Source organism: Microtus oregoni, unplaced genomic scaffold (assembly GCF_018167655.1).
Source record: "Microtus oregoni isolate MIOR12 unplaced genomic scaffold, Mior012 000025F_ref0000491, whole genome shotgun sequence".
Lineage (NCBI taxonomy): Eukaryota > Metazoa > Chordata > Mammalia > Rodentia > Cricetidae > Microtus > Microtus oregoni.
This window is the reverse complement of record NW_024543084.1, coordinates 8,197,665-8,220,375: the sequence shown is the minus strand read 5'-3', so window position 1 is coordinate 8,220,375 and position 22,711 is coordinate 8,197,665. Positions and strand designations below refer to the sequence as shown.

Sequence of the window (22,711 nt, the reverse complement as noted above, 5' to 3'; positions counted from 1 at the left end):
TGAGCCTGTGACGACCAGCTTTGGCGGTACTTTGGTGGGGCAGGTTCCCAGGATTGCAAACAAGCGTGTGAATGGTGCAGTGCCCATGGGCCGGTTTGTTTCCAGATGGGCTGTGCCACTTTCTGTGCCCACCACTTCTGTTATATCTTCATTTTCATGTCCAGTTTGCTGCCTTTCGGCATCCTGTTTTTGAAGCTCTTGTTAATTCTTTCTTTGTGAGTCTGTGCACCATTACTGTTTAATCTTTTGGCTTTACGCTCTGAATTGTGCACACTTTTATAAATTTACAATGACTCCTTTGCCATTAGGTTTAGAATCTGTAGAACTTGTGTTTCTTTCCAGAATTCACGTTAACCCTTGTGAGAGGGAGACCGGTGAGTGAGAAGGGAGGTGAAGGCAGCTGGCTCTGAGCATCCACGGGGCTGTTCTGGAGTTTGTAATGCTGAGGACTTAGAATGTAGGAAGCACTCAGGAAATACTTGCTGACTGTAGAATGAGTGTTAGAATAGACTGGTGAACTCAACAGAGCTTGCTTGCTCTGCCTTCTAAGGCTGAGATTAAAGGTGTGTGCCACCACTCCTGGTGTTGAGCTTTCGTCTCTATCACTGTTAACATGAATGTTTAGATTACCTTGAAGCTGCTGTTTGTTGTTGGTTTGTTTTGTTTTGGTGGGGGATTTATCTGTGACTCTGAAGGGTAGTCTGTTTCTCTTCCTTGTGGGGGTGGGCCAGCAATAGACCAAAGATATGGGTCTGCCCAAGCCCAGCTTGGTGAAGCAGTGAGTTTGACTGGGTTTACAGGAGCATGGGCGGTGTAAGGGCAGCCGCACCTTACAGAAGGAGTTTCCTTTGCCATCAGTGCTTTGTCACCTGCTCACACATGCTTAGAGAGGGGAGCGGTGTCTCGTGTGGTTCGTGAGCCTCTCCCCTTCCATGAAGGAATGTGCTGTGGACAATTCCAGCTACTCTGATCTTAAGGTATCAATGGTCCTATCATTCTTGGGAGACAGCAGAAGAATCCTTCTGTCCACAAGAAGGATAACAATGATAAGATACCAAATAAAAACAAAAATAATGACTGTAAAATGCTTATTAGAAGGACCGTGGTGGTGATGTGGCGCCTGCACCTGGCAGGAGGATTAGTCCAGAGTCTTTTGTTTGTCTTCACTGTAGTCTTCTCTCTCTCTCTTTCTCTCTCTCTCTCCCTCCCCCCCCCCCCCGTGTGTACACACCACAATGTGGACTTTTAAATGCAGGGATAACCTGTGAGAATCAGGTCTTTTCTTTCACCAAGTGAGTCCTGAGCTTCCAGCTCAGACTTCAGGCTGCAGGCTTGGCAGTGCCTTCACCGGCTGAGCCATCCCACTGGCCCTCATACCTTTTAAATTAGACTCACTGTGCAGTTGCTTGTGTTCCAATAAATTCTCTTAGTCATAATTAAAAAATATTACTACAGAAGGTTTGATTTTTCATAAATATTTTTGTATTATTCAGGGTTCCCTAACTTCCTGATGCTGTGACCCTTTAATTCAGTTCCTCCTCATGTTGTGTTGGCGCCTAGCCATGAAATTATCTCATTGCTACTTCATAACTGTAATTTTGCTGCTGATATGAATCATAATGGAAATAGCGGGAATGTGACTCCGGTGGGGGTTGCAACCCACAGGTTGAGAACCACTGCTTTAGCGCCCCAGAACCAATAGAATGAATATCTGTGTATACGGGAAGGGGATGTATTAGACTGGCTTGCAGGCTGTGGTCCAGCTAGTCCAACAATGGCTATCTACTAACAGAAGGCTCAAGAATCCACTAGTTGTTCAGGTCACGTGGCTGAACAACTGGTCTTCAGTATATGCCAGAATCCCGTAGAGGTAGGCTCTAATGCCGGTAAAGGCAAGACTTGCCAACGAGAGCAAGCATGGGAGCAAGCAGGCAAAGAGAGCAAGTTTCTCCTTCCATGTCCTCGTGTAGGCTGCCAGCAGAAGGTGGAGCCCAGGTTAAAGGTGGCTCTTCCCAGCTCTAAAGATCCGGATTAGAAGTGGGTCTTCCCACCTCAAATGGTGCAGTTAAGGAAAAATCCCTAACAGGTGTGCCTAGTTGCTTTGGTTTTAATCCCAAATGTGGTCAAGTTGACAGCCAAGACTAGAACCATGTTTACTTCCAAGTCTTCTGGGGTTTTGACTGCTAAATCCACTAAGGAAACTTTCTCCGAACAGCAGATGAGGGTAGAGACACCTCTAGCACCATTTGTGGGTTTTAGCATTACACTTGGTGGCTAACACAGTGGGCTGGGACAGGGGCTGGGACGGGGGCTGGGGTCTCAGAGCCTGGGAAAGGCGGTTGGCTGTGAGTACTACAGTGCTTATACGGTACTCGGGTGCTGATCAAACCCAGGGCTTTCTGCATACCACGCAAGCTCTCTACCAGCTGAGCCACAGTCCCAGTCCTGTTTTAAACATTTTATATACTAATGTATGTAGGCCTATTTAATTTTGCACACTCATCCATTTTTAACTGTAGTATAATGTGCCCGTTATAGGCATAGCCCCTGATTATTTTCTCCCCTTTCTTTGTGAGAAAAGCAGTAGGCTATTTCTGATCTTGACTTTCACAAAGAGCTACAGGACCATGCCTGCATATATTGTCTGTATAGCTAGCAGTGCTTCCTGAGTCACAGGCTGCTCACTTTTAGCATTTGCCGGCATCAGCCAGCCACTCTCTGTCATGATTCTGTAAGTTTTTCTGCCTTCAGTAGAGCTGTTGGGAGAAACAACACCAGGCTTAACATAGCCTGCTCAGCTTGGGGTGTGAATTTCCCTGGCTGCCAATGGCTCCGAATGGCTTTTTTTTTCCCCTTCCTTCTTGTGACATTTGATTTTTCTGATAAGCATTTTCAATTTTCATGTGAATTTTTAGGAACTTACTTTTCCTGGATGCCAATTGTTTTCTGCTATGTACACTGGAAGAATTTTCCCCTTCCTTTCCTTTTTTTCTTTTCTTTTTCCTTCTCTCTCTTTTTTTTTTTTTGTGTTGTTAATTGAACCTAGGTCTTGCATAAGCTAGGCAACACCCTACTACAAAGCTACATCCCAGCCTTAATTTTACTTTCAATTTTGTGATGGTCTCACTAAGTTATGCATGTTGGCCTTGAACTCACTCAGTAACTAAGGATGGCCTAGACCATTTGGTCTTTATATCTCAGTTCCTCAAGCAGCTGAAGTGCTAGGCCTGTATCTTTAGGCCAAGCCGAAAATAATCTTTTTTTTGTTTTTGTTTTCTTGATAGTATTCTGTGTGTGTTGACAGAAGGTTTCTGTCCCTCCAGGTCCCACAGCCATTCAGTCCCAAAGAAACACACAGAGGTCTACATTAATTATAAACTGGCTGGCTTAGTAGCTCAGGCTTCTTATTAACTCTTACATCCTACATTAACCCGTAATTCTTGTCTGTGTCAGCCATGTGGCATGGTACCTTTTATCAGCAAGGCATTCTTTTTTTTGTGTGGGGGGGAATAAATCCGTCTTTAATATATCTCCACCATCTTATTTCTTCCTCCTCACCCCAAAGTAAGTCCTAGTCACTGTAGAAATTTTTTTATTATTATTATTTATTTATTTATTAAAGATTTCTGTCTCCTCCCCGTCACCGCCTCCCATTTCCCTCCCCCTCCCCCAATCAATTCCCCCTCTCTCATCAGCCCAAAGAGCAGTCAGGGTTCCCTGCCCTGTGGGGAGTCCAAGGATCTTCCACTTCCTTCCAGGTCTAGTAAGGTGAACATCCAAACTGCCTAGGCTCCCACAAAGCCAGTACACGCAGTAGGATCAAAACCCAGTGCCATTGTTCTTGACTTCTCAGCAGTCCTCATTGTCCGCTATGTTCAGAGAGTCCGGTTTTATCCCATGCTTTTTCAGACCCAGTCCAGCTGGCCTTGGTGAGTTCCCGAAAGAACATCCCCATTGTCTCAGTGTGTGGGTGCACCCCTCGCGGTCCTGAGTTCCTTCAACAAGGCATTCTTATCTTGCTTCCTGTGTGCCTGGGTGATGACTTCAGACTTCTCAGAATATAATTGTGGGTTCCTATATAGATGCTGGGAATCAAACATGGGTCCTTTGTAAGAACAAGTGCTTTTAGCATCTGAGCTATCTCTATCTCTCCATCTCTGGATGTTCTCAGGTGACTCCCAAGACCCTTTGTCATAGGCAGACTGGTCACCTGACTCGATGACAAGGGAAAAGGAGAACAGCAAGTAGCCTAAGGCATTAAAAACATTGTACCTTTGGGAATAGCTAGGAGATAACCCATTTCCAATGGAGGTTAGTGTTGCTCATCCCATGGTATAAAAAAAATCCAGTTAAGGTGGGAATGAGAAGCTGGAAACTCATCTGTGGAGAGACCTCTGCCCAGAACGCTAAGGTGAAAGAAAATTCCAACTGTGTTAGTAGGCTCCCCATTTCATTTCTGCTGGGTATTAGCAGTATCCGATTTGATGACCTTACCTGTCTGCCACTTGCTACTTGTTTTTTTTTTTAACTCTTGCTTGCTACATACTTAATACATTCATGCAACATGGAATGTCTGGTTTGTATAGGACACTCTCTGGACCAACAGCTTATCCTGTGCTAACCCACTCCTGGGACTACTCTTCTGTACCTCGTATACTTTGATGTGCTGTTTCTTTCTTTTCATTTGTCCTGCAATACTTTCAGTCTTTCTTTGTAATTTCTTTATGATCCTTTAATTATTCAGGAGACTGTTTAATTTCCATGTGTTTATATGATTTCCATAATTGTTGATCCTGATTTTTCTTCACTGTAGTTGGAAAAGATACATGATATGATTTTGATGTCTTAACGTATGGTTCTCCTAGAGGGTGTTTATGTAGTTAGAGAAGTGTGTATTCTGACGTTGTGGTAGGAAATGTTCTCATCATTTGGTCCTGACTTCATTTAATTGATGTTTCTTTGTTGATTTTCTACATAGGGGATCTGCCCATTGATAAAAGTTGGGTTTTTGAGACCTTCAGTTATTACCGTGGAACCTGTCTCTCTTGTAGATCTGATATTTGCTTCACATGCTTGTTTGGCTCAGTGTTGGGTTCATATGTGCTCACAGTTCTTGTGTTCTGTTGCTGATTTGTCCTTTTATCATTGTATAATTGCCTTCTTTGTCTTTCTCCTGTTTGTGAAGTTACTTGAAGGCAGTGTGTCTTTTCTTATGAAGTGAGTTTCTTGTAGTGGGCATACAGTTGGGCCTTCTACTTAATTTAGCCAGTCTATTGAGAGATTTATTTAAAGATTATTATTCATAGGTAACAAGTGACTCCTGTCATATTAATTACTCTTGGCTGTTAATGTATATATTTTATTCTTCCTTTTTTTTTCACAAATCCTTATAGTTTGGCGATTTCTATAGTGACAGGGCTTTCTTCCCTTTCTCTTTTGTATATCTTCTCTACCAATAAGTTCTACAATTTTGTGTCTTTCATTATGGATGTTTTCACTTCTAGATAAAGGATTTCATTAATCCTATTTCATAGGGCTGGTCTGGGGGTGATGAATTCCATCTAGGTTTGCTTATTTGAGACAGACCTTAGTTCTCCACTTCTGAGGGCAAACTTTTCTGGGTATGGTATTTGTGGCTCCCATTTCCCTTTCAGCACTTTGAATGTTATCTGGTTATCTCTCTGCCTGCAAGTTTGTCCTGAGAAATCTACTCTAATGGGAGTCCTTTATATGTGACTTTCCCCCTCTAATCTTAGAATTCTGTCTTGGCCTTTAACCTTTGACCTAATGTTAAGTTCTAATGTGTCTTGGAGAGTCTTTTTGGATTGAGTCTCCGTAGGTCTATGGCTTCATGAATCCAGATGTCCATGTCTCTCCCAAGTTGGAAAATTTTCAGGTATTATTTTGTTAAATGTGCTTTTTGTGCCTTTCTCCACCTTACTCCCTGGAACTTTCATTTGCAAGTTTTTGTTTGTTTAATCATGTCCTGTAGGCCCCATAAACTTGGTGACTTTTTCATATGATTGAATTAGCTAAAAACGCCTGTCCTCAGGATAAGAAAATTCACCTTCTACTTAATCTAGCTTGCGTAGCCATCATTAGCTGTGTATTCTTATTTTATTCATTAACTTTATCAGCACTAAGTATTCTGTTTGATTCCTGGTTGGCCATTGGACTGGGCCTGGGTGCCTGAAAGTTCTGCAAGCCAGTGTCTCTGTGTTGGCTTATCGAGGACAGGATTGTTTTCTGACTGGTTGTTGAGTTAGTTTTGGGCATGTGTGATTGCTTCTGCTGGTTGCCTACAGCAGGTGAGTGTGGTAGGGTTGCTGTCTGTCTGGTTGTAGGGCTAGGCTTTGTGTGTGTGGTCACATAGCTGTGTGTTGCTCTCTTCAGAGGGAGGAACAAGGCTACTGCCTGACTGTTTATCAGGCCAGACACATTATACATGGGTGTCCCGGGATACTGACTGTGCATGCTTTCTTTCTGTGCACATTGACCTGTATCTGTGAGGTAGAGGCTACACGAGTGTAGATGCCAAGTCTCAGTTTTTCTCCTGAGTCAGTGCTCTGAGCAGCTTTTGGATCTTGATATTGCAGCCATTTCTGTGTGGCATGAAGGTCACCATTGCAACCATCCCAGGGTCAGATGTACTCAAGTAGCCGGCCCAGTTTCGAGGTGACAGGAAGCTGTCTCAGCTTAGGTCCCTGGATGAAGTGGAATTTGTACAGGGTGGACTAATTCTCTGGCAGTAATGCCACATGAACTCTGTGTTCAGGGTCTGTGAGGGCTGTGAGTGTCTTCTGCAGTCACCGGCCAGAGCAGCGTTGAACAGCTGGTCTGGATGAGGCGAACAGTACAGGGTGCCTTACTTTCCTCTTGATGGTGTGTTATGGGTTTGTATGCTTAGTTAATTAAAAATATCTGTCTTCAAGGTCAGAAAATCTCTCAGTTCATGTCTTGTAACTCTAGTAAGAATGACAGTTTTTCCCAAAATTTCTGCTGTTGACCCATGGGAGCTGAGCAGCGGGAGGAAGGGGCCTGACATGGGAGCTGCAGGGGGAAGGGACCTAACGTGGGTTGCTGTGATAAAAACACCATGACAAAAGCAACTGATGGAAGGATTTACGTGGCTCCTGGCCCCAGCCTTCTTGCCGACATCATTCCATGATGATGTTTCCCGAGTCCTGAATCTTCCGCTCTCTTCTCTAGGACAGTATGATGGAGGGTGATGGGAGGTGAGACTCGGGCGTCCTTCAGGATCCAGTCTACCTCTGCCACTACACACTGTGAAGCAGCAGGAAGCACAGTTAGGGCTGATTTGGGAGTGTGGTTTAGGCATGGACTCAACTGGAGTAAGATTCACCGCCAAGCCAGTGGTTGCATGACCACGCAGATGAAGTCCTTGAACTGGAGAGACAGCAGGCAGATGAAGTCCTTGCCAGCGGTCCTCCAGGAGTCAGTTCTGTTCCCCTTGCCTGGCCATGACCTCTCCTCGCTTGTGGTTGGATGGCAAGCCACACAGGAAAGAATGGTTGCTGCTCTTGGGAGAAAGGCTACACAGTGTTAGCATGAGTGTTGTTTCTTCATGAACTCAGGTGGAAACTCTTCTATCCCTTATCCTTGCTTTTTCCAGGATTCTTGCCACAGCTGGAACCGACTTTGACCTCCGGACCCTGAGGGCTGTGCGTGTGCTAAGACCTCTGAAGCTGGTGTCTGGAATTCCAAGTAAGTCTAGCTGAGACAGTCAGGCCCAATACAGCTCTTATACCCTCATCAAAGCTGTGACTTCTAAGTATTGGGCTCTTTGAATACTTTTTCTGTGGGGGGAGGGTGTTGGGGGATTGAACCCAGAGCCTTGTGTCTACTGGACACAAACTCTACCTGCTACCCCTGCAGGTTTCTCTTTGACAGAGGAAAGAGGAACAGACCTATATTGTCACCCTTTGCCGCTGTAAGTGAACATCAGGGCCAAAAACAATGCACAAAAGAGCTTGTTTTCATTTATGGTCCAGAGGGAGAGTCCTTCATGGTGAGGGAGGGAGGCATAGCAGCGGGTGGCAGGGCAGGAAGTCCAAAGAGCACATCTCAATGATGCATAGGCAGCAGACGGAGAAAACTGGAAATGAAGCCAGGATGCCCAGTTCCCCTCCTCCTCCAGGAAGGCTTTACATCCTAAAGTTCATAACCTTGGCAAGCAGGGCCACACACTGGGGACCCAGGTGTCCAAATACCTGAGATGGGGAATAGTTCTGACTCAAACCACTACAAAGCCCCTTTCAGTAAACTCTTTACGAGATCCCAGAGTGTGACTGTCTTGTTAGAGTTTCTATTGCTGTGAAGAGACATTACGACCACGGCAGTCTTATAAAGGAAAACATTTAGTTGAGGTGGCTGTTTATAGTACAGAGATTCAGTCCATTATTGTCATGGGGAGGGGCATGGCAGCACACAGGCAGACACGGTGCTGGCTACATCTTGATCAGAAGGTAACCGGAAGTGGACTGTGATCCTGGGTGGTATCTTGAGCATAGGAAGTCTCAAAGCCCTCCCCCACAAGGACAAACTTCCTCTAACAAGGCCACACCTATTCCAACAAAGCCACACCTCCTAAAAGTGCCACTCCCTATGAGCTTATGGGGACTACTTACATTCAGACTATCATAGTGGCCCTATTGTTTTTTCTGACTTGTGTTTCTACCTCTTAGCTTCATTTTCTGGGATCAAAGAACAGATTAGAGACCAAGAAAGGTGATAGAACAGGGAAATGTCTAAGGCTGTGAAGGGCAACCTTGTCTTAACGCCAGAGGGGCCTGGTACTGAGATGGCCAGTAGGTATGCTTCTGGGTCATGGCACTCAAGAAGGTACATATGGGCAAGAGGTTGGCATGGGACTTAGTAAGCATGTTGGACACAGGCTGTTCCTTGGTTTGGGACAATTCTGTATTCTGTCAATTATGTTTTAAAATAAATGCTGATTGGCCAGTAGCCAGGCAGAAAGTATAGGTGGGACAACCAGACAGGAAGTAGAGGCGGGTCAATGAGAACAGGAAAATTCTGGGAAGAAGGAAGCTTATTCCTCCCCAGTCCTGTCCAGACACCAAAGATAGAAGATGTGACTTGCCCTGCCAAAAAAGGTACTGAGCCATGTGGCTAACACAGATAAGAATAATGGGCTAATATAAGTTATAAAAGTTACTAAAAAGCCTGAGCTAATGGGCCAATCAGTTTGTAACTAATGCAGACTCTCTGTGTGATTTCTTTGGGGCTAAACAGCTGTGGGACCTGGTAGGAGGACAGAGCCAGGCAGGACAGAAAACCACGGCCAACAGTTCCTTGTGGCTATTCCCTCAGTCTGGCAGAAATTTGGCTTTAGGGTTACTAAGGGCCTGGTTTCTCTACAAGAAAACCCTTGGTGGACTTCCTGTTCTGCTCAGAATAGACAAGAGTTCGGTTCCATATCTAAGAGTTGAGGCCAAGAGGGAAGGGTGAAGGATTAAGGGTTATAACCTATCTTGGCAGTTTCTCTGCCCAGCTCTCTTGTGCCTTGTGGCTAGTGACATAACACTTTCTGGTAATTTGGAGAATTACTCGAGGAGATGTATCTACTAGGCGTCTCTGTTTACTTTTCCAGGATCCCCTGCTCCTCATTCCCAAGATCCCTCATTCCTCTTAGGATGCTGCTTTTTCTTCTATGTATTTCATTCTCTCTTTTCCCCCCTTGGTGTTTTCTGTTCTTTTCAGACTCTGAACTCTCCCTTATCTTTCTCCCCTGTGCCTGTTCCCTATCCCGCACGCATGCTCTGAGAATCCCTTGTCTGTCTTCTTCCTTCACTTTCAGACACGTTCATCCTGCTTTTCCCGAGGACCTTGTGCTTTGCCATGAGGGCTCCTGCCCCATAAGCTCTCACTGTTCTGTCCTTCCCCTGCTGTCACTCTGCCTCTTCTGCTCGCTGACCTTCCCTGTGCTGTCCTCTGGTTCCAGGCTTGCAGGTGGTGCTCAAGTCCATCATGAAGGCCATGGTTCCACTGCTGCAAATCGGGCTGCTGCTTTTCTTTGCCATTCTCATGTTTGCCATCATCGGCCTTGAGTTCTATATGGGCAAATTCCATAAAGCCTGCTTCCCCAACAGCACAGGTGAGTCTCGCAGTGCCCTGTGGACTCAAAAGAGGACCCCAGATGTATCTACCCACAAAACAGGTCCCTGGTCCAGTGCCAGAGGGACTTTTGAACTTCTAGACCAGTAAGGTAGAACTTATGTTATGTTATGATAAATAGTAATAAATAAGTAGACACATGAATAAAACAACACTGCGAAAATATCTATGAAGGAAACAAAATATATAGATGGCTTGAGGCCTGTTTGCATAAGGTCCCAAGGGGCGGCCTTCCTGGTAAAGCCGATGACGAACAGCTATCTGAGCAGGGCAAGGATAGCTGCTTGGCCACCCAGCCAGAGTGGTCCAGTTACAGGGACAGTAAGTGCCAAAGTGCAGAGTGGAGGAACACTGAGATAAGGAAATCATGTGGCTTTGGGGCTGTGGCTAGGAACCTGAGCCTTCGACAAGAAATAGGAAGACTGGAGGGCTTTGAACAAGGTATGGTGTCTTCTGGCCCCAGTGCCGCAGTGGGGAGGCAAAAATAGAAGCAAGTTGAGTATGGCAGCCCTAGGCTGGTTGGAGAGTGTGGCTGGAGCGGGTGGCATTCACGATCTGGGAATATGCTGTAGGTGAAGCCAGAGGCTGTTCTGAGGGTTGAGACATAATTAGATAAAAAGGAGAGAGCTACATAATTATCTTTTAGATGCAGAAAAAGCTTTTATCAAACTGGAAATAAGTCATTTTGTTAGATTCTCCAAAATCGCTACAAATATTAAACCCTATTGTAAGTTCAGAGCTCTTTCTTTAACGTGGGAAACCAAACAAGTTGTGGCGGTCCCTGCTGGTCCTTGTGGCATCGGTAGTTACAGCGGTGCATGAGACAAGGAAATGAGGGAAATTGTGTCAGGAAGTGAAGGGGAAGCAGAACTGTTGTCGCTTACAGCGAAGACAGCTGGCCATAAGTGCCCAAATGATGGTGTTTTCGAAGCCTTAGTCAAGCAGTTTGGAGAAGGAGAAGAAAGCGTAGTAATCATTTGTGAAGCTTACCATTTATCCGTCCCCCTCCCCCCGCCCCAGGCTGGAGCAGGAGCAGTCAGGTTGTACTTAGAACAGGCAAATAGGTGTCTGCTCGTGTTGATTTCAGGATGAAGGGATCTTGAGACTATCTGAATGGTGACAACGGGGAGGTTTCAGGAGAGCGAGGAAGAGGGAGGGGTGAGCCCGTTGCTGGGGTTGGGGGCAGCTGTTAGGTTAGTGAGAGGACCAGTCAGGTGACCAGGCACAGGTGTGATAAAGAGTGGGGCAGTGGTGGGCGCCTTAGGGAGCAGAGATCTCAGCTTTGCTTTACTCCCTCCTCACAGACGCAGACCCTGTGGGTGACTTTCCCTGTGGCAAAGAGGCCCCTGCTCGGCTGTGTGAGGGTGACACCGAGTGCCGGGAGTACTGGCCAGGACCCAACTTTGGCATCACCAATTTCGACAACATCCTGTTTGCCATCTTGACAGTGTTCCAGTGTATCACCATGGAGGGCTGGACTGACATCCTCTACAATGTGAGTTCCGTCTTGGCCCTAGCCCTGGCGGTGGGGGCTGGAGGTCTCAGAATGGTGCTCTGGGGAATGGGGGTGTAGGGGGCCTGGGGTCTCTCTTAGGGACACTTCTTTCCCTGCCCTTAGCCCATTCTCCTGCTCTAGGGTGTAGTATAGGACCCTGTATCAAGATCCTATGGTCCATGTCAGCTCATACTCTGGACCAAGGTCTTCCTGCAGTCTTCTTTTATGATGCCGAGACTGGGGGCTGCTAGATCAGAGAGTTAGCACAGAGAAGATGCTGCTTTTGCTCTCCGTGATGACAGCAGCTGATGCTGTGAGCCTGCCCATAGGAAGGCTGTTGTGACGTCTCAGGCCACACCCCTGCCCATAGGAAGCCTGTTGTGATGTCTCAGGCCACACCCCTGCCCATAGGAAGCCTGTTGTGATGTCTCAGGCCACACCCCTGCCCATAGGAAGCCTGTTGTCATGTCTCAGGCCACACCCCTGCCCATAGGAAGCCTGTTGTGATGTCTCAGGCCACACCCCTGTTGACTTGTTGAACAAATGATTAAGAACAGGTTATAGAGAGTTGATTAATTTGCCAAGGCCCTAGGCCTGTAGCCTACTGTTGACCACTAGCATATTCCTATTGGAATTTTCTAGACTGAGTCAAGGGCCAGTGAGGTCCGAGGACTAGGTAAAGGTGGCGTGGAGTAGGATGAGGAATTGCAGACACCTCCTCACCCATATCATGCTGGAATTCCCCCAGAGCTCGTGTTTTGTGTGTTTGTTTTCTGTATACTTTGTCCATTGTCCTGGTTGGTCTGTCAGCTTGACACAAACTCGAATTACCTGAGAAGATGAACGCACAATTGAAAAAAAATGTCTCCATAAGACTGGCCTGTAGGCAAGCCCATGGGACTTTTCATAATCAGTGATTGATTTGGGGAGGGCCTACCTCTTGTGGGTCATGCCACCACTGGGCAAGTGGTCTTGGTTGTATAAGCCAGCAGACTGAAGAAGTTAGGAAGTAGCGTTCCTCCAGGGCCTCTGCTTCAGTTCCTGCTTCTAGGCTCCTCCCTCGGGTTCTCTCCCTGACTTCTTTCGATGATAATGGTGTGGGATTATAAAGCAAATAAACTTTCATCCCCCTCGCATCCTCTTTAGGATTCTAGCCTGTCTCAGCAATTCGAGGTAGTCTGGGTTTGGTGGTTGTCTTAGTCAGTGTTCTATTGCTGTGAAGGGACACCATGACCAAGACAACTATTGTAAGGAAAAGCATTAACTCTGGGGGCTTGCTTACGTTTTAGTGGTCTGGTCCCTTATCAGCATGTGCTGGAGCAGTAGCGGAGAGCTCCTTCCTGATCTGTAGGCAGAGAGACAGACTCTGGGCTTGGCAGGGACTTTGAACATTGAAAGCCCACCCCTGTGATCCACTTCCTCTAAATCTTTTCAAATAGTGCCATTCCTAGATGACTAAATCTATGAAGCTATAGGGTCCATTCCCATTCAAACCACCACAGGGGCGGTGATGGATGTCCAATATAAGGTCTGGGGTGCCGGTGACCCACTTAATTTCACATATACCTGAGGTTCTTCTCAATGATTCTGCAGCCAACTCTAAGAAATCATCTTTTTGTAGGAAGATGGCCCTCTTATCTCCCTCACCTTGTCCCAGAGTCTTGTAAACCATCTACTAGGGAACAAAGACAAGGAAGAGCCCTCCTGAGCTGTGGGATGTAGACAATGGGAATGGAAAGGCACTGGAGAAGGTGGGACCAGTGGACCCTTGGTTTCGGATCGGTAGAGGCGTTTGGTTTGCGCTACAGTGGGGATCTGGAGAGTGGGGTGTGAGGGGCTGTCATTTATACTTGAGGGTGAGGCATCACATGGCCCTGGAGCCCCGTTTCTCCTTCCATGGACTCTAGCAGCTGTATCTGAGCCTCCCCCACAGTTTCATGGGGACCCCGGTGATCTTAGCACTAAGCATTCAGTAGGTGCCTAGCAGATGCTTGTTGGTCAGCTCTGTCAAGCTTGAGCAGGAAAGTGAGGAGTTAAAGGAGAAGCTGGCTGAGGGCCTCTGAAGAGGACGGTTTCTTAGTGAGATGGTGTCGTGTGGTAGGCCGATGCGGAGCATGAATGCAGCCTCAAAGGCAGGGACGGGGACTTGGGTCTTCTCTTTTGCCAAGCATAGAGAAATTTCCACAAGGACAGACCCTAAAATCAGCTCCATACTGGCTACATTCCTGCTGTTTGGCCAGGTTTCTATAGCCCTCAGAGTCCATGGGAACTTTGTTGAATGGCCATAATGACAGGTTCCCTGTCTGTATATATATCCAGGAAGGACTGGCACAGAGAGGCCAGAGTGGTTTATCCTATATATATTTCAGCTGGACTCACTGGCAGTGGCACTTTTATGGAGGAGTCAGGCCTGAGGACCAGGTGATGCAAAAGGTTGAGGAACACGGAGTGCCTATTTTGAGGGTGCTTGAACCCTTAGAGTCCAGAGGCCAAACACACACACATGCTGAGGTACGAGGATGTGGGTGACATGCAATCCAGAGCAGGAAGCCGTGCACCAAGGTGATTTATTTCCCACCCCGCATCACTCCATGGAGACTGGCTGTTGGTGTTTGGATAAGATTTTTCAGGGGACTCTGGAGGGAACCTGCCCTTCACCTCCTGACAATCCTGGATGTTGAGGCAAACGCCCCTTTGAGTGGAGAGACTGGGTTCTGTGTGGGCAGAAGCCTCTGACCTGCTGTAGGAGTTGAGGGAGCCAGATGGAGAGGTCACTTAGTGTGGGAGCAGGGCAAGCCATGTCTCCTTAACCAGTGCAGTTAGGAGAACTGCAGCCGGAAAGGGAGCAGATTCCAGTATATGGCTGGTGATCATAGCTGGGAAGGGGACTGTTGAGCCTGTGGGGAAATTACCTGCCTTTGTTTTGGCAAGTGTGTGGACTCCAGTGGAGCTCCAGGAGAGTTTGCACAAGTGACTTGCCAGGTTTTGTCATCGGCACCTTCCTGCCAGGCCAGAGAGAGGGAGTGTCTCAGGGAAGCACTGTTCGGACAATCCCCTCCGCTCTCCCTTCCCCTGCCTTAACAGCTTTGGGTGAACATCTCCACAGGCAGCTGAGGAAGGGGAACAACGAGGGGCCCTGTCTGCCTCTCCCGTTGAACATGCCAGCTGTGGCGAGCAGCTCAGGAGAGCAGCTATTGGCAAGAAATTTATTAGGCAGTTTACTAGCAGTTGGGACTGGTCACATCTGATTATCAAATCCAAACTTTTTTTTTAATGTGAAGTGGTAATATTGCCATGACAAACACCATGGCCAAGGTCCCTGAGGAAGCAGCTAGAGTTTATGTCTGGTCCACAAGCCTAAGTGGGGAGGGCAGGGGAAAGCATGCTACCTGGGAACGCTGTGGGCCTTGGACACGCCAGAGTCTGCTCCCAGGGCGCACCTCCTCCAACAAGGTCACACATGTTAATCTTCCCATCCACAAGCTGGGACCAAGCATTCAAATATACGAACATTCTCATTCACTCCCTGGCCCCCATAGGCTTGTGGCCATACCGTAATGCAAAAAACGAACTTAGTCCAATTTCTAAGGTCCCCATAGTCTTTCACAGTCTCAACACAATTTAAAATTTCTAAGCCTCTTCTGAGACTCAATACAGCCTCTTAATTGCGACCCCCTGTAAAATCAAAAAGCAAATTATATACCTCCAATATATGGTGGCAAAGAGTGTGGGTTATCATTCCAGAAGAGAGGAAAGGGGCATAGTGAGGAAATACTGACCAAAGCAAGATTCAAAACCAGCAGGGCAGATTCCAGACCTATAGGGATAGATCCAAGTTTGTTGTCAAAGTCTTAATGGCGCTGCCCTTCCAGCTTTGACGACTGCAGCACACTTCTCTCTGTTAGGCTGGGTCCATTCCCTGTATGTCGCTCTTTGTGGCAGACATCCCATGGCTCTGGCACCTCCAATGTCTTGGAGTCTTCCAGCACAATCTGGGCTTTGCTTTCATAACTTTACTCAATGGTCTCTCTGGGTCTTCATGCAGAGACTCCCCTGCCACACATCTGGCCTCAGCAGCTCTCCTTAACTGCAGAGGAAGATTCCACGATCCCTTTATGCCTGTATCCAATCACGGCTTTAAAGCCAGAACCACACGACCAATGCTACCAACTTCTACTGCCTGCTTGGACTGGAACCTGGCTCCCTTCTTGAATTACATTTGTGTGAGCTTTGACTTTAGGAACAGATAGTTCCCTAGGCCTTAAACTGTTCACAAGTGGCAGGCTGGGTGGAGTCTGGCCCTGAGGGCACCACTCCCTTTATTCCCTTCTCGCCTCTCCTACCTCTTTCAGAGCACAAAGCTTGGCACTCTTCTCCTCCTCACACCGTACAGTTGTATTTCTTTTTGCCCCAGTTGCCCTTTTTCATTGTAGACCTGTGTAAGAGTCATCACTGATAACCATATGGCAATCAGTAGCAGGCTGTCTGAAATCATCTCTGCCAAGGAAACTCCTCCAGAACTCTTTACTGTGGCCTTGGGCCGACTCCCAGGACAGGAGCAGTAAACAACCACATTCTTTGCCAAAATAACATAAGAATGATCTCTATCCTAATTGCTAACATTGCTCCCCTTGGAAACCACAGTCAGCATAGCTATCAGCATTGTTGACTTCTAAACTCCTCGTAGGATGGCTCACTAATCCCCGGTTACGTCTAATAGCCACTTTCCTGGAACAAGGTCCCAAAGTTGTACACAGTTTTCCAATAAACAGTGTGGTCAGGCCTCTCACAGTAATATCCCTGTCCCCAGTGCCAGCTTCTGTCTTAAGCTACTTTTTACTGCTGTAACACAACACCATAGCCAGGGAAGCTTATAGATGGAAGCATTTAACTGGGGCTTGCTTATGGTGCCAGAGGGTGCGGCCATGACCATCCTGGTGGCTAGCGTGGTAGCAGGCAGGCTGGCATAGAACTGGAGACGTAGCTGAGAGCTCACATCTGATCTGTAAGCACGAAGCAGAGAGAGCTAACTAGGAATGACATGGGATTTTGGAAACCTCAGCACCCAGAATTCAAATGTATGAGCCTCTGGGAGCCGTTCTCGTTCAGATTGCCAGAGGTAGTATTGGAGAAGTCATGGGACTTGTCTAAATTTTTTTATCCAGGCAGGCACACGAGACAAGCTCAAGGAATGATGGGATAAAACCTCACTTTGTTGCCTGCTATTTACACATACCTCAGGAAAGAAGTATTCTGACGAGTGGGTATAAGGCTTTATTTGATGTTCGCAGAAGCAGGACTTGCTTCTTGATGGACATGGGATGAGGGGACTCGAGTAGATGCAGAGGTGATGTGGTTGGAGCTCCTGGGAAAGCAGCTGCCGTTGGCTGAGAAGAGCTGGGGGCAGGTGCTTTTCTAGCTTTGCTTTAGTGCAGAATGGTAGGCAGCTCATGGCTGTTCTGACTCTGTAAGGTTGTTAATAACTATTTTCACCCTAGAAGAGAGCTCAGAAGGAGTGGAGGAATGGGATGTACCCTGAATTACTAACACGTGGACAGTGTTGAGAAATAGAGCATTATGGGAGAGGATGAGAGTACCTGGGTAGTGAGGGCGAGTGACAGAAAGATGCCTACCATTTCTCCCTAGTAGGAGTCTCCCTTTGGAGGCCAGGGAGATAGGAACCATCAAAGAGCGGTGGTGAGCTTGTGGAGGGCAGGAGGAATGCCAGGAGCTGGTCCTGGAAGCAGAGTAGAACATTTGAAGAAGAGGAGCCAGATGTTGCTGGGACCAAGAACCAGGGAAGAGAAACCTGACCGTTAGTATACAGGAAGATGAAGGTTCCAGGGAGCCTCGGCCAGAGCACTCTTGGTGCTGTGGGTGAAATCCTGGATGCATGGGCTGAAGGGCAAGGGACAAAGAAGTGAGGCTGCCAGTACAGACTGCATGTCTAGGGAGAAGAACAGTGGGAGTGGGCACAGAAGATGCACAGTTACACAGATGGGATTTTGGCGTGGAAAAGTGAAGACCATTGTAAAGTATTGTGACATTACCAGCTGCTATACAGAAAGGCCGTGCGTATCTCTGCCCTTTCTCCTCTTCTCAGTACTAATAACCTGAAAGACTGTGTTAGACAGGGCTCTCAACCTTCCTAACGCTGCGACCCTTTAATACAGTTTCTTACGTTTTGGTGACCAGAAAATTATTTTTCTTACTATTTCATAACATAATTTTACTACTGTTATGAATCTTAATGTAAATATCTGATATGCATAATAATATCTATATGTGGCCCCTGTGAAAGGGTCATTTGACCCCAAAGGGGTCGCAGCCTGCAGGTTGAGAACCACCGCTCTAGGAGAATGTGGAATGAATGTGTGGTGAAAGAGAACGTGTGGATTGGCTCTTTTGATTTGTTCTGAGTTGTCCCAGCAACCACTGTGCCACACCGGAGAGGACAAGAATTTGTTTGCTCAGTTCAACACAGTAAGATACCTCAACAGTCCTAACCTGGTGCTCAAGGCCTGGAAGGTTCTAGAGAGCTGCTGGTCTTTGTTCTACACTAGAAGCTTGGAGAATTTGTTTCTAATATCAGTGGAGACATATAGCAGTGATAGCTACAGGACAGATGAACTTGCCAGCAGAGTGAAGGTCTGCCGTCTCCTTTTATCTGGAAATCCCAGAAGGTGCCACCCACTGCAGATAATCTGGTCAAGAAAATTCCTCATTCGAGTGCCAGCAGTTTGCCAATTAGTTGATTTCAGATCCGGTCAGATTGACAGCCGATATCAATCATCACAAAGACCATAGTCAATATCACAGCTGGGGCTTTGCTCCTAACACAGATGTGACACAGAATATTCCAACCCTGGTTGATTGCCTGTCCTCCATAGTCAGACTTCCTTGTCTGTCGTCCCCTTCCCCTTCTTGAGCTCTGACAACAGGAGCTTGCTTACTACTTGTGTTATTTCTGATTTTAGTAGTAGTATATGTAGGAAGCAATACCATATATATATTTTTTGGTGTTAGCATTTTACACAAGCTTGATTCTCTGGGTTTCTTTACTGATTCTATTTCTTTGTTAAATTATATTCTTATGTCTTGAATTGTCTTCATTATTTTCTTCAGTTATTCATCTTTTTCATGGTCTTCGTTATTATGCATGTCCTCTTTGAAGTCTTTGGATATAGTCACACTTGCAATTTTGAAGTTCTTGTCTTGTGCTTCGGCTAAATTGCTTTTCTCAGGGCCTAAGATTAGGGTTGCTGGCTTCTGGAGGAGACATATTGTCTTGGTTGTTCATGTTTGTGTTTTTGTGCTTGTATGTATGTTTTTGATGTTCCTAGGAGACAGTCTCCAGAAAACTCCCTGATCCTCTGGCTCTTTACAGTCTTTCTGCCTCCTCTCTGCAGTGTTCTTAGGTATGGCGTGGTATAGATGTATGGGCTCCACATCCCTGCATTTTAATTGGTTATGTTTTGCTGTAGTGGTACCCATCTGTTGCAAGAGAAGTTTTCTTGATGAAGGTTGATGACTAACTACTCTTATCTGTGGGTATAAGGATAGATGTTTATAGCATTTTGTTAGGCATTATGCTGGTTTAGTAAATTAGTGGAGTGGCTGTAGATTCTCCTCCAATAACCATGACTTCACTAACACTGAGTAGTTAACTAGGTCTCCAGTACCAGGCATGGCATCTGCCTTATTGGTCTTAAGTCCAATCAGAGAGCTACTGGTTACCTCCCAGGCATGTGTGCCACTACTGCGCCCTGAGGGTTGTCATGCCATGGTCGTTAATGTGGTTCATAGGCATCATAGCTGGGTAGGACTGTTGGTTGCCTTCCTCCTTTGGAAACTTGCATGGCACCTTCTGGTACCATAAGGGAGGGGGGATTGAAGTCAGTTCTAGCTCAGGGGTCTCTAGGCCCTGTTTCTGAAGTACATGGTTTCTTTAGCAATAGGGACTTACCTTCCATGTCTAGGGGGTAGCCAAGGGCAACAACAATAGGCTGTGTACTTTGGAGGTCTCTTAGTTCTGGCCAACAATTCATAAAAGGAATGGAGGTGCAGACTTCTTTGGCTTGAAGTCTGGGGTATATGAGGTAAAAACAAAACCCAGAGAGCTCCCCTTAGGTCTTGAGGTCAGAGCTGGTCTACCTTTTCTAGGAACTTTCCTGTGCTTCCTTCTATATAACGTTCAAAAGAATCGATCCTGTTTAGTAGAAGCAAGGAGGAGAATGTGACTACTTAGCTTCCCAGAAGTAGAAGTCCTGGTTTGCTTTGCTTTGAAGAAGGGAGAAAGTGCAGTGGCTTGGCTCTTGGAGAGGACAATCTATGAGGAGAAATATGGGTGCTCTGTGGGGGAGGGGAGGGTGGGGTTGCAGCAGTGCTGTTTCCTCTTTGAAGGAGGATTGTTCTGAGGGTGGACTTGCAGGGAAGCTGCTGCTCTCTGTGGCTGTTTCGCCCATGGGTCAGAGGCACGGTATGTTTGTGCAGAGGTGTGGGATATGGGAATATGAACTACAGTTGAGAGCTGGGATTCTGAATGTCATTTCTGAGTTGGAGACAGGTATTTTGGTGACTGCCTGCAGTCAGTGTTCAGAAGTTTTAAGCTGCTAGGTGTCTAGGGCTATTTAAGAACAGAGCCTGCAAATCTGCCAGGCTGGAGGGCAGAGATCCTGACAAGTGCCTTGGTGCCTAGCTTTGGAGCAGGGCTCAGGTGTCCTGCTGTCTACCGGGAGGTGCCCGTCCTCAGCATCCACCCCACGCCGGAGATGCACATGGAGAAAGAGAGTCACCGCTCCCTTCAGCCAGGTCCACTGGAGTCCATACAGTAAAACAGCCGTGGAGTTAAGCTGGGTTCCGGGGAGCTTTCTCTTCAGTGGGCTTGGTTATAATGAGTAAAGGGGAAGGCCTTTACATTTTCAGCTGTTCAGATCATGCCTGGGTGCCGAGCCATTGGGAGCAGGCATGGGATGAGATATATATTCTACAGGCTAGTGGAGAATGCAGTGTGGAGGCCCTTGTGGTCTGAATTGGGGACCTACTGAAGATATGCTCAGACAGGATTAACCCTAACCATGGAGCCTATGGGGCTCCATTTAAGAGGAAGTATCTTTGGAGCTGCTCAGGGAGGCCATTGATCCTATCAAAGAACTTTCCTACCAGACAGAGGCCAGACAAGTAGTCCTCAGTGTATCCTGGGCAGCCTCTGGCTCTCTGGACTTGCTCCTGTCTTTTTAGTATCACTGGGCAGTGGCTGGAGATGTGCGGTTTTCCTGGTCCTCTGGAAGCCTCCGCCCAGGGAAGGCGTTGTGGGGCAGGAACAGGTCTGACCAAGCCCAGACTCCTTGCCTGGACCTTCCTGAGGAGGCCTGGAGGTTTGCCGACTTTCTCATCTCCTTTTTTGTAGACGAATGACGCAGCGGGCAACACCTGGAACTGGCTGTACTTCATCCCTCTCATCATCATCGGCTCCTTCTTTATGCTCAACCTAGTGCTGGGTGTGCTCTCGGGGTAAGAACCATGGGCTGTGAAGCGGGCCCGTGGGCACATAGCACCCTTCCGTTCTGCACCTAGGCTCCTACCCTTATATTGGCCAAGGAAGTTATGTCACAAAGATGGTAAGGGGTCAGGCCTGACCTGACTCTGCTCCTACCTGAGCAGCAGATTCTCTGGATGGCTCCATTCGTCTCGCCCTGAAGACTAATGACCAGGCCTTTGGCTTCCAGGGTGGTTGGACATAGAGCCTGGTGGTCCCAAAGCAGCTGCCAGGATAGAGAGTACAAGTAGAGGGCAGCATGCTCCAGCGCTAGCCTGGTCCGGGTGGCTGTCCGCGTCCCACGATGGCTGCAGCCATCACTAGCATAACTTTGCAGGTACCTTTGCAGGGGCTGCCTGGACCTCCAGTGTAGGTGACTGTCTTAGCTACTGTTCTGCTGGCATGAAGGAGCTCCATGACCGAGATTGAGAGAGAAGAAGGCATTTAATTAGGGCTGGCTTATAGTTTCAGAGGTTTAGTCCATTATCATCATGGTGGGAAGCATGGCAGCATGCAGGCAGGAGCGCGCGCGCGCACACACACACACACACACACACACACACACAGAGAGAGAGAGAGAGAGAGAGAGAGAGAGAGAGAGAGAGAGAGAGAGAGAGGCGGGGTAGGGAGAGATAGACCGACTGGTTTGCTGAGACTGACTCTTTGGGCATGACAGGGGCTTTTGAAACCTCAAAGCCCACCCACTGACACACTTCCTCTAACAAAACCACACCTCCTAAACTCTCTCATAGTGCCAGTCCCTAATAACTGAGCATTCATATATATGAGCTTCTGGGACCATTCTTACTCAGATCACCACAGATAGGAGCCCATGGGGGCCATTCTTACTCATATTACACAGTGACAGAGTAGAATTAGTCTGATGAGGAGATTTAAGGCTGAGAAGGCACCCGAGGATGGAGCATCTCTATCGAGATTCAAAGAGAGGGTTAGGAAAGAGCCAGGTAGAGGATGGATGAGAGCCGGCTCAGCAGAGCACAGGAGGCTGGCAGAGCACAGGAGGCTGGCAGAGCACAGGAGGCTGGCAGAGCACAGGAGGCTGGCAGCTCAGCAGTAGGGAGGAGTATGACACAGGACTAGGGATTCCCAGAACTGGAGCCAGAGCATGCGGTGGATGAGGTGAGGTGAGGACGTGGGCGCTGACAGGAGCCTGCCTCCAGTCATGAAGCTTCCAGAAGCAACACTGTCCTGCACACCTGCGCTCACTGGAGCTGCTTGCTCTTCTCTCCTACGTGATATAGAGAGTTCGCCAAGGAGCGGGAGCGAGTAGAGAACCGTCGTGCCTTCCTGAAGCTCCGTAGGCAGCAGCAGATTGAGCGAGAACTGAATGGGTACTTGGAGTGGATCTTCAAGGCGGGTGAGTCTGTGTGGGCAGCTGTACTTCTGTTTTGTGCACTGTCCACCTTGCTGCCATCAAGGAATCCTGGGCTCTGGGGTGGATCTTGGGGAAAAAGGCTATGATAGTCGGAAGCCCTCTGAATGGAGGATCGGTTCACACTGGG

General features: G+C 47.5%; 1 protein-coding gene across 13 annotated transcripts in view; it reads left to right on the top strand.

Annotated features, from left to right (window-relative positions):
- Positions 1-22,711, top strand: part of Cacna1b (calcium voltage-gated channel subunit alpha1 B) — a 157,159-nt gene that overhangs the window by 25,354 nt on the left and 109,094 nt on the right. For all 13 annotated transcript variants that reach the window (XM_041674757.1, XM_041674756.1, XM_041674753.1 and 10 more), the window contains exons 4-8: positions 7,634-7,725; positions 9,983-10,135; positions 11,460-11,650; positions 21,060-21,163; positions 22,451-22,566. In XM_041674757.1, coding sequence (XP_041530691.1) covers positions 7,634-7,725; positions 9,983-10,135; positions 11,460-11,650; positions 21,060-21,163; positions 22,451-22,566 — 656 coding nt within the window. The remainder of the gene's footprint in view (positions 1-7,633; positions 7,726-9,982; positions 10,136-11,459; positions 11,651-21,059; positions 21,164-22,450; positions 22,567-22,711) is intronic.